At 36.7% G+C, this 11,426-nt stretch overlaps 1 protein-coding gene and 1 pseudogene across 1 annotated transcript; both read right to left on the bottom strand.

The window, feature by feature from the left end:
- Positions 1 to 309: 309 nt before the first annotated feature.
- Positions 310 to 3,245, bottom strand: LOC149194352 (uncharacterized). The gene is made up of 3 exons (XM_089405070.1): positions 970 to 3,245; positions 784 to 876; positions 310 to 610 (listed from the first exon to the last, which is right to left on the bottom strand). Exons 1-3 carry the CDS (start codon positions 1,096 to 1,098, stop codon positions 425 to 427), a joined length of 408 nt encoding a protein of 135 aa, XP_089261196.1. The 5' UTR covers positions 1,099 to 3,245; the 3' UTR covers positions 310 to 424.
- Positions 1,156 to 10,342, bottom strand: LOC149194351 (PRA1 family protein B1 pseudogene; annotated as a pseudogene).
- Between the last annotated feature and the right edge of the window lie 1,084 nt (positions 10,343 to 11,426).

Raw genomic sequence — 11,426 nt, 5'->3', positions numbered from 1 at the left:
TATATGACCCCCTTTATAGATTCATAGTGAAATATATGATAGCTTCTAAATATCATTAAAGCAGATATCACAATTCAAAATCATTTCTAAAGAAATTTAAGAGAAATTGACAACATCCATCCAAAAAAATAACAATGTGCCATTAACAATTTTCAAAACATGTATAAAATAGCAACATAATACTAATAAAATCAATATTATTTTTAATCAAAACAATTAAAATTCAAATATGATTAACAAATGAAAATATTTCATGAATATCGTTATTCTACGATAAATTAACAACATACATAAATGAAACTCATCGTATGATTACAAAATCAAAATGTCTCATTGATATAGGGTAAATTCACAACACCCATCTAAACATAGCAATGTCATTCTACACAATAATTTCTTCATAAAAAACAATGCATGTGCATGCCTAGCTACCACCACCAAGATCATCCTCATGATCATCTTGACCATCCTCATTACTCTGATCCACATCATCACCAACACCGCAACTATCATCATCATCTCCTCCTTCACCACCATCATCCTCATCATATCCTGATATATGTTGAACATAATTTGGATCATCGTCTTGGTAATCATTACCTATAGCATTCTGACAAAAAAAATCAATATTACATGTTAGTATTAATTACATAACACAAACGCATGTTTTTGTTATACAATGTTAACCATAAAATGAGGTAAGATATAATATCTAATAATACTAAAAAATAAAATGAAAATATGGTTTAAAAGTATATTGGAAATCCAACTAAGATTACATACCATAGAGTCCATCCAAACAACAAATTCAACCCATCTCTTTCGCTGCAGCACCTCCTTTTCCAAATGATTTGGAGGTCTTCCATATTTTAGTTCCTATCAATCAGTAAATAAGGAGAAATTAGATAACAATGACTTTCTTCTAGTACAAAATTTATTAAAAAAATATCACATGTTTAATATACTTACAAAGGTTGTTATCAGTGCTTTTAAACCTTTCTGGCCACTACGATGAGTGACTTTTGTCTTGGTTAACCTCGCCTTGGATGCCTTGTCCTTAAACATAAACCAATTCAATTTATTTTCACACAAATACATGTCTAAGATACTTATAAGTATTAATACATTCTAAATAATGTTTAATGAAAAATTCAATACCTGAATGCTCTCATTGCCGGCTTTTCTTTGTGCATCCAACTTCTCATATGATTTTACAAGTTCTTTCCATACTTTAAAAGGTATGTCAATAGGTCTTTGTTTCAGTCTTTGATCTTGAGGCATTTTTTTAATTTTTCTTGTTTGGGTAAAAATTTTGGTTAAAGAAAACCGAACAAGTAATTCACATCAATGGCATGGGGACTCTATGGATATGTGTAAAAAAATGGCTATAAAGAAAACATCCAAAAAACATATGAGCTCTCCCTTTGATGGTCACTTGGGGCATATGGCTGGAAAGGAACAACTCCATTTTCGAAAATCAAGGACAATCCTTTCTCAAAGTCCTTCCTAATATTTGCTCCAAATGTCTTAAAATGAAAAACAAAATTCAAACGTTTAAACATCTCCCTTAAATATAACATTGGACCATAAATTCTTCACTTTTATTGTTATCGGCTCTGGAATGATTTTTCTATATGCAATTATATAATGAAATATGTGTGCACTAATGAAAAAACATTGAGTTTCATTTTTCATAATCACAAACAATGAAAAAAGAATCACGCGTAACTAGCATCATTTTGGAAATTTTATATTTATTAAAAATCTTTAACATGTTTTCCTCCCATATCTCATAAAAAGGTGTGAAATTTTTTATATACTCTCCAATAAGCACTACAACAAAACCAGCGATTTGGAGGTTTTACACTAAGTTTTTCAACATCGAACTTACTAGGGCTTGCACCACCGGGGTTATTAGTAAGAATCTCATGAGGTTTGCATAGCCATGATTATTAGAATCAAAATAGTAGGATTTTCACTAAAAAACAGTTCATAGAGCTTTCCTGCTGGGGAGAAAATCACAAGTTCAACTTCTGCAGTGCAGAGCACCGAGAGCTCGTAAGCTTTCTTCAGCAATCCACCTACGTTTGGAAAATGTAGCCTACCTACTCGCGATGTTCTCAATCCTCTTCCTCTGCATCTTTCCCCTCACTATTCTTGTATGTCCTCTTTTGTTTTTCCCTCCAAACAAACCCTCTCAAATTGAGAAAGCAGAACAACTCACTCGATGAGAATCCGAATACAATTATCGCTTCTAACAATAACCCAATACGATACCAGAAGTGATTACACAAAACCTCATTAACTCTTCATTTGTTTGGAAAAGAGCCAAGCATATACTTCTGACGAGAGTTTCCGTCTCAAGTCTGGCTCGCACGACGTCGCTTAGTCAATTGCGAGAAAAGTTTTCCACCTGCCTGTCACATTCGGTTTGTCACACTATATATTAAAATAAGGTTGATCATACTAACAATAAGATTGTATAGTTTAAAAGGAGGGCTCTCCTGACTGCATTTGGTTGGTTTATAGAAAAGATTGCTGGAATGTGTAATGTGAATGCTCTGCTAACTGTTTTTTAAGCATTTGGAAGTATTAAAACCCCCTAGGATAATTAATGTAAGACCTGTTAATTAATGTGTAAAGATGGCTATTGTCCTTGGGCTACCTTAGCTGTTCGTGTTTAGTGATTTGTGGTATTATGACTCCTCAAGTCACTATTAAACCATGAGAACCATGCCCAGGCAAACTAGTGTGACATTGTGGATGAGAACCAAAACTAGACTCCTATAACCTCCTTTTTCATCCTTTAAATTGCAGAATTAACTGACTGTTCTAGTAATCATTCTTGAGCACCTGAAGATGTGCACCCTAAATAATAAGAATAATACCCTGTAACATATGAATAGTCCATCCTGTGCATGTAGGATATGCACATGAGGTCCAATAAAATCACTAACCAGAATACCAGGTGTTATTAAAGCCTCTACAGGTTGATATATATGAATGTTACAGTGTGCAGGAGTATGATTCAATTCCATACGAAAATACAAAACATCTGATAGGATTTCCTTATACCTCATAGGCAAACAACCATTGTCCCTTCTATAGATGAGCAGAATAAGTGCTTGGTTCTCTACACTAAATAAAGACAAAGTATAGTACTTATTGCTGACAAAATAGGATTTAAATCGCGGTTCAATTGCTTGACATTCAGCTGGTCACAGAATTGTAGAGTCCATAATCATAAGTGATGTTGCGAGCCTCATTTCTCAAAGTCTAAGGGTCTTGCGAGCCATAATCACAGCCATGTATGGCATATCTTGTGATTATGGCATTTTATGAGGTCAATTCTTGTGAAGACATTTCAGTTTATAATAAATTTTGAACCTCAACAGCGTTTTGGCAAGACCTGGCTGAGCTAGGACATCAACAACATAGCTGATATGAATGACATAATCTAGCCTCAAGAGGGAGCCTCTTTTGTTTCATGACTCTAACAATCTATGAAGTGGTGGAAAGCATAACAACTTCCCCTTGAATATGACACCTAAACTGAGTACAAATCCTAAATGATGCAGCCCTTGGTGCATGTCTCTCAAAGTATCAATATTTCAAATGTTGAAAGCTCTTGTACCCATTTGATATGCATTCAATTGCAGTTCGCCTGAAGAAAGAATCTTATATAGGTGAGGCCATGGCCAATATGTTAGCCATATCCATTGGAGTTTCCATTGCTTGACAAATTTAGTGTGATCAGTCCCACCATGATTCACATGGGCTTCTACTCAACACTAGTTGTTGCTATTGTAAGAGTCTTCAAGCTCGTTGAACCCATAGTATTGATAAGTGTATTTTTTGGGTCTCTGGTTTTCAAATTCTGCCTATGTTTTCCTCTCAGTATCATTATTTCAAATGCTGAAAGCTCTAATTCCCATTGCTGTGTATTTGATTGTGGTTTCCCTGAAGAAAGAAGCTTATAAAGGTGAGCCTGAGGCCAATATGTTGGCCATATCCATTGGAGTTACTATTTCAGTTTATGGGGAGGCCAAGATGAATGCATGGGAGGTGATTCTCCAGTTAAGTGCAGTTGCATGTGAGACTACCCAATTGGTTCTCATACAAATTCCACGAACATCAAAAGGGATTAAGTTGAATCCCATCACATCTTTGTTGCTCCTTGTTGCCTTGTTTTTCTCAGCACCCCCTGGGCCTTAGTAGAATACCCATTTCTGATAATCAGGGTCTCTTCCTTTGATTTGGATTACATGACATTTTTGCTTGTGCCTTGGCTCTTAATCTTGCGGTGTTTCTTCTGATAGGAAAGACTTCAGCCTTGACTATGAATGTTGCTGGTCTTGTCAAGGACTGGCTGCTCATAACATAATCTTTGTCTGTAATAAATGAAAAGGTTACAGTCATAAACTTGAGTGGGTGTGGACTGGCTTTTCTGGCTGTCTGTTACTATAATCATTTGAAACTTCAAGCTCTCAAGTCCAATGACAACCAACCAAAGTACCTCAGCAGTGCAGCTGATGCCAATGATGAAGGAGAAGGTTTGATAATGATGAGTGGGAGATTCTCAATCAGAGATTCAGAACCAGTAGAGAAAAATCAAACTCAAGCTTCAGGATTAGGTATTTAGATCATTAATATTGTCTTGTGCTAGAGATTACTGTTCTTGGATTGGCTCCTCTATGCCCAGATCAATCTGCAGGGAACAGGCCAGTCATTCACAGTGAAGAAGATAATGACAATATTAGTGTATAATGATGGACAGGATGGTGCCATGGTGCCAACCTAAATCTCAAGTAAGGAGACATATGTTCATTAATTTGTCAAGAAGCATGGCCTACAATTAAATTGCTCTAAGCCTATCACTTCTTCCACCTGTTAAATAAATTGTTTCCTATTTGTTTAGTTGACTATGGTTCTAATAAATATGCTATTGTTTGATGTAAAAAGACAAAACAAAACAAAAAATATGGAAAGTTGTGACCCCATTTTCTAACTACAAATTGAAATCGGATTACCATAGTGACCACCTCTGCTTATTGGAATCAAAAAGGGGGTGGGTTAACCCAATACGATACCAGAAGTGATTACACAAAACCTCATTGACTCTTCATTTGTTTGGAAAAGAGCCAAGCATATACTTCTGACGAGGGTTTCCGTCTCAAGTCTGGCTCGCAGGACGTCGCTTAGTCAATTTCGAGAAACGTTTTCCACCTGCCTGTCACATTCAGTTTGTCACACTATATATTAAAATAAGGTTGATCATACTAACAATAAGATTGTATAGTTTAAAAGGAGGGCTCTCCTGACTGCATTTGGTTGGTTTATAGAAAAGATTGCTGGAATGTGTAATGTGAATGCTCTGCTAACTATTTCTTAAGCATTTGGAAGTATTAAAACCCCCTAGGATAATTAATGTAAGACCTGTTAATTAATGTGTAAAGATGGCTATTGTCCTTGGGCTACCTTAGCTGTTCGTGTTTAGTGATCTATGGTATTATGACTCCTCAAGTCACTATTAAACCATGAGAACCATGCCCAGGCAAACTAGTGTGACATTGTGGATGAGAACCAAAACTAGACTCCTATAACCTCCTTTTTCATCCTTTAAATTGCAGAATTAACTTACTGTTCTAGTAATCATTCTTGAGCACCTGAAGATACTCGCCTATACATATTATACTCGTCTAGACATATGATACTCGCATCTCTATGTTTCACTTCTTTACTCTTATCTCGAGCTCTATACATAATCGAAGCTATTCTCTATTATCATAATAGAAACCCCCTCTATTATTTGCATATGTTTCAAACACAAGTATTGAAATAGCAATATCAAGTATGATGGAATTATGTGAAGCTTTAAAGTAGCCCGTGTTGTCATTTAGTTGAAAAGAATTAACACTTATTTGAGATTATTGAGGACATTTAATTCCACACAATTATATATATATATATAGTTTAGTCATTATAGTGTTGTGAATAACATTTCAAATGGTACGAGAGCACAATTTTACACACTAGGACCTATGGACCTGCATGCAGTATAGATTGTTAAAGTTATTCATATTAATTTTCTTTAAGCTAACAAATTATTAGATCCCACTGTTGCTCCTAGGGCCCTAGCATAATCGAGTTGTGATGGATAGAACAGGAAAAAAAAAGGAAAAGATAGGGCAACAAATGGTCATTACGCATGAAACCAAGTACAAATTACACGCTAATCTGCTCAACAAAGAGAGGGGGATCAGAATAGTATATCTATTAGTGAACCCAAGTACAAATTACATGCCAACCTGCTCAACAAAGAGAGAGGGGTCAGAATAGTATATCTATTTGTGAAGTTATAATCACGATGCAATCATTTCAAAAAATCACTGATATAATGAAAATACTAACTAAACATAGAATCTAGTCGTAATTCAATTTTGAGTGAGGGTCAACAATTTTCCCGAGAGGCAACCCATATAAAGAACGAGAAAAGGTTTTGCTGTGATATTGGTGGAGAGAGAACATGGCTAGGTACATGATTATACTAATCACAAAGAATAGATGCTGAATTTTTATGTTAAGAGTAACACCTTATTATAGTGGAAGACTTTATTACTGTAGCTTGGGTTAGATATTCCTTTGGTAAACTAGGTAATTTTTGAGTAGCAAGTTCAAAAACGTTACCTCTCAAAAGGGTTTACAGAAAGTTAATTGAATGAAGTTAATGCACCCAGTAGACAGAGCCATAGGAGATTGTGAATCTAGATTCACGGGGCTATTGAGATCTCTCACTCGAACATAGAAACGTTTAAAAATATATAAATTTGTATATGGATTGAAAGTTTTTGAGAAAGTTTTCATATACTAATGCCTCGCACCTTGCATTAGGTTCAAGGAGCATGTGTTGCCGAGGAGGCTTTGGGTGGAGGTCATCACAGATCACCTTGATGGCCAATTATTTGAGGGCCTAAGAAAAGTCATTTAGCAGCTGTAGATTTTGGATCATGTATAGGGAATAGGGAGGCACCAAGAACACATGTTCTAGGAGTTTATAGATAATACATAGGAAGGCAGGGACCATCTCTTAAAGCCTACAACATGCAGCAGGGGGCTACATGCCCACAACATGCACAACAAAGCAATGCGTCCACATTTACCGAAATGAAGAAATATGAACAACCTACTACAGAGGAATGTTAGATGTGTGGAGGGACATATTTTTAGAGATATTGCCCATAGGTGTACAGAGGGACAAAATTTGAGTAGAATTGGACAACGGGGAGACATATGAACAGAGCGTATAGGATTCAGTCATCTTAGACAGTCAACTTTGATTATTCCAAATCTGCTCAACCTCTCAGAAGGTTGCAAAAACGAATTTGCATTTATGACAATCTGCCATACTTTGTAACCATTATTCTATTTGTGATACATTTATCTATAAGCTGGGTCATTTCAGTCAATTGTCAAGTTTTCATGGATGAGTTCAAATAAAATCTCTTATAAGCCTAAGTTTTGGTTGCAATCCGAACCTAGCAGTCAGACAAATCTGTGTCAGATATTCACTCTCCTGCTTGTAGGCCGTGCGTTACTCCAAAGTTATCTTCCATCCATATAGAGTGTATGCAGAGTCCATTACGGATACCGTCAACTACAATAGTCCAACATATAAAGAAACTTTTGATAATGACTATAAAATTCAAATCATAAATGATAAAACTATCAAAATTAAATTTCACATGCAATTTTTCCGAAATTGGATGTTGTCAAATTTAAAATGAGTTTTTGCATCGGTATCAACCCCCAAAACAAGAACCTTCCTTGCAGCAAAGAATACCAACTCACTTTTATAACAGGAACTAAAGACTACAGATATGAAAAACTTTAATAACTGAAAACAGCTTTCGACGGCCCTTAAATGAAACCATCTCTACAATTCTAAACATATGGAGCAAAAATTATTTTAAAGCAAAATCCCACTCACAAAACCATATATACTGCTACGACGACAAACAATTGCATGGAGAGTATGGAATGCATAAACGACATCAAATTTGCAGTATAACTGAATCTATTTTTCCGAAATTCATAAGAAATGAAAAATACAATGGGATCTTGTTAAGGACATAGCAGCAATGCTTTCTATGAACAATATTTGCTAGTTCAAACCTAAAGAAATCTGCACATAACAAAACTCCACTAAGAACAGATCTGAATCAGGGACTTTAACACCTTGACTTGTACTGGCAAGCACACCAGGTTCACTCTTCCATGAATAACGGTAAACCCACCACAGTCAAGCTTTTCCCTTTCAAGATAGCTAAATTAAGGAACATGAAAAAACCATTTCACTAATTAAACAAGAAAGGATGATCTGGAACTTTTTCCCAATTACCAGTTCTACCATAACAGAAACACTGAGCATGCATAAACCCATTTGCTAGCCAATAAGAAATTACAGGCGGTACCTACTCAAATTTTCCAAGACATCACCTGATATAATTAAAAAAGGATGCGGGTCCATTTATTTGAGCTCGTCTTTTTTTTTAACAGAAACAACTCATTCTTTTTGGAAGGAACGGATCAATCTCCTAGGACGTGTCGCCGAGGGGATTACCACGTATATGTGAGAGGATGTAAGAAACAACACACTTGGACTCGAACCTAGGCCAGTGGAGAGGTAAACTCTCACCGATTTACCAGGTAAACTCTCACCGAGGTAAATAGAACGCAAGGGCAAAACACCCCGCGGGGAGATGAATTATTTTGCCAATTTTTGTTCAATAAAAGCAATGCCATTAAATTGTCTTCAATTCTTGTCATATCAGCTAACACCATAAACTGATAGAAAAAGGGTGCATATACACATTGTTTTACAACCCTCGAGTTTCCTTATAAACCGAATAAGCACGATTCAACCCTAATTTTTTTTCCCAAAATTCACACGAACATAATTTAGAAAGGAAAAGAAGGAAACCCTTAGATGGTTGTTTTTTCTCCTTTTCTTCTTAAAATTGACAGAGATAAAACAATTAAAGAAAAATAAAACGCAAGGGAAAAATGAATCCCACTGTGGGATGAATTATTTCACAAGTTTTCTAAACAATGGCAATTTCAATTAATCGTATGTCTCTTATTTTCCGTCACTTCTTTGAACCAGAAAACTGCATAAATTGATCGAAAAAAAAAAGATATAAAGTCATTTTTTCTCCCCTCGCGTTAGTCGAATCCATAGAAATTCTATTCTACCATAATGTTTACCCCCATATTCACATAAACCCACCAGAAACAAAAATAGAGAAACCTTACGATGATTTTTTTGTCCATAGAAACCCAATTCAACCCTGATGTCTTTTCCCAGATTCAAATAACCCCAATTGATAAAGAAAAAAGAGAAACCCTAAGATGGTCTTTTTTTAAACCTTCTATTCTTCTTAAAATTCATACAGATCAAACTGAAAAATTAGAAATTAAGCAAATTTGCGTACATGGAAAACCCCTCAGACATTGGCAACAGCCAGGGTAGGGCCGCCGAGGAAGGAGAGAAATTCAGGAATGGGCTCCTCTTCGTCCAAAAAGAGATCTTCAGGAACCCTAAACGCGCCATGTGCGCACACCATCGCTACCCCGATCATCAACGCCGAAATGAGCACAGCCCCGATGCTCGTCATAAAGACGATAACAATCGTAACGACTGTCAAGATTCCCAGCACCTCCCGGTCGCTATAGGTTCTATCGAGCAGAACCAGGGGCTCCCTCCTCAAAAGATAAAGGAATATCCAGCCCCTAGGAGAGCAACGAGGAGGAAAAACGATATAGGGTTGGACAAAAGGCTGAAAGCGAGAACGCCAGAGAGCAGGAGGAGGTAATTCACGCGGAAGTATGTCCAGTTCTCGCGAACCCTGGTGACCACTTCTGCCATGGATGCGGGCTTTGCCAGGGAGTTGCGGTCTACGAGCTCCGGCCATGGCCTCCTTTGGGAAAGGGCGTTGTTGGTACCTTCTAAGAGCCCAGAGAAGAAAACACGAGCGGCTGTCGGCGTCATTGGCAACATCATTATTGTAGGCACCGTGTCTGCAGATGATGATGTTGGAAGAGGGCTATAAGCAGCTGCCATTTTCTGGTTCTGGTCTGTATTAGAGTCTGTAAGCAGGGAACTACGTGGAAAAGATCACAGCAGTGCAGGAGCAGAGGCCTTTTGAATCAAAATGTATTATCGGTGTGGAATGGCAACACCAGCCTCATAACAATGAATATGAATAGCCCTCTAATTTGACGTTTTCGTATTGATTTGTTGAGACTAATTTTTTCATCTTTGGTTTTCACATTGCCCAACGGTGTGTCCTTCAACATTTATGGTTTTTATATGTTTAGTTAGTATATATTATGTTGATATATTAGTTAATTATGTAGTCGTAAGAGTGGATGGTTGACTTTTGTGTGGGAAGGAAAACTGAAAAATGGTTTTATGAATTAAAATATCAATATATTAATAAATATAAAAATGGTTGATTATAGTTATTTTCTTTCATTTGCATTTGTTAATGGGATTGTGTTAGGTGGTGGGTGATGTTAGGTGATGGGTGATGTATGTTAGAAGAAATAATATAATTGTGATAATTAATAATTAATGTGGTTATATAAATTAAATGGTTGATAAATTCTGGTATGTGTAATAATTTTAGTTCGTTGTACTTGGTGTATGTGAATACAACTATGTAAATTTTGAATATATGTAAATTATGTGAAAATAAACTCATGACTACTTTGACTGCGCTAACATGCAGTGAAGTTTGGAATGGGCAGATTGGGGAAGGACATCACCCATATTGTCCCCCTTCCTCATGGAATGTGGCTGAGACAGGACATCACCCATATTGTCCCCCTTCCTGAAGGAATGTGGCTGAGACAGGATGATAGCCTTAAGGGAAAAAAAAGTATGACTAGACAACAAGTTGAAGAGTGTGGAAGAGTAGTCGAAGTGTGTGGAAGAGGCACATAATAATGGGTACAGAAGCTTGCTGCACAAAGAACATGCAAAATGCTAGAGACTGTGAAACAAGGGAGTCTTGGGAGAAGACACTAGAGAAGAAATTTGTGTCAAGTTGTTGGTGAGAAGATAACATGTGTAAAGATGGGTGCGATTGAACCCAATGCTTTGTGAATTAGGAATACATTTCTTGTGACCACATGAAGGCCATTGAACCATGTGTTTAAGCTTGGAGGGCCAGTGGGAACTCATTGGAGGAATTGGGTCACTATGGTGCTTGCCATGAGGTTGATAAACCACCTGGACATTGGATTATGGACCCCTACGATTCTTGCCATGAATATGCAACTGATAAACCACCAAAAGCAATGGATTTCGCCTCTTGGAACTGAGATATAACCCATTTATCCTTAGGTGAAGTCATGTGTTTTAA

The sequence above is a fragment of the Pinus tabuliformis genome, chromosome 2_2 (assembly GCF_031772625.1).
Source record: "Pinus tabuliformis cultivar Carrire ecotype Pingquan chromosome 2_2, CPIR1, whole genome shotgun sequence".
Classification (NCBI taxonomy): domain Eukaryota; kingdom Viridiplantae; phylum Streptophyta; class Pinopsida; order Pinales; family Pinaceae; genus Pinus; species Pinus tabuliformis.
This window is presented reverse-complemented; position numbering and strand designations above follow the sequence as displayed.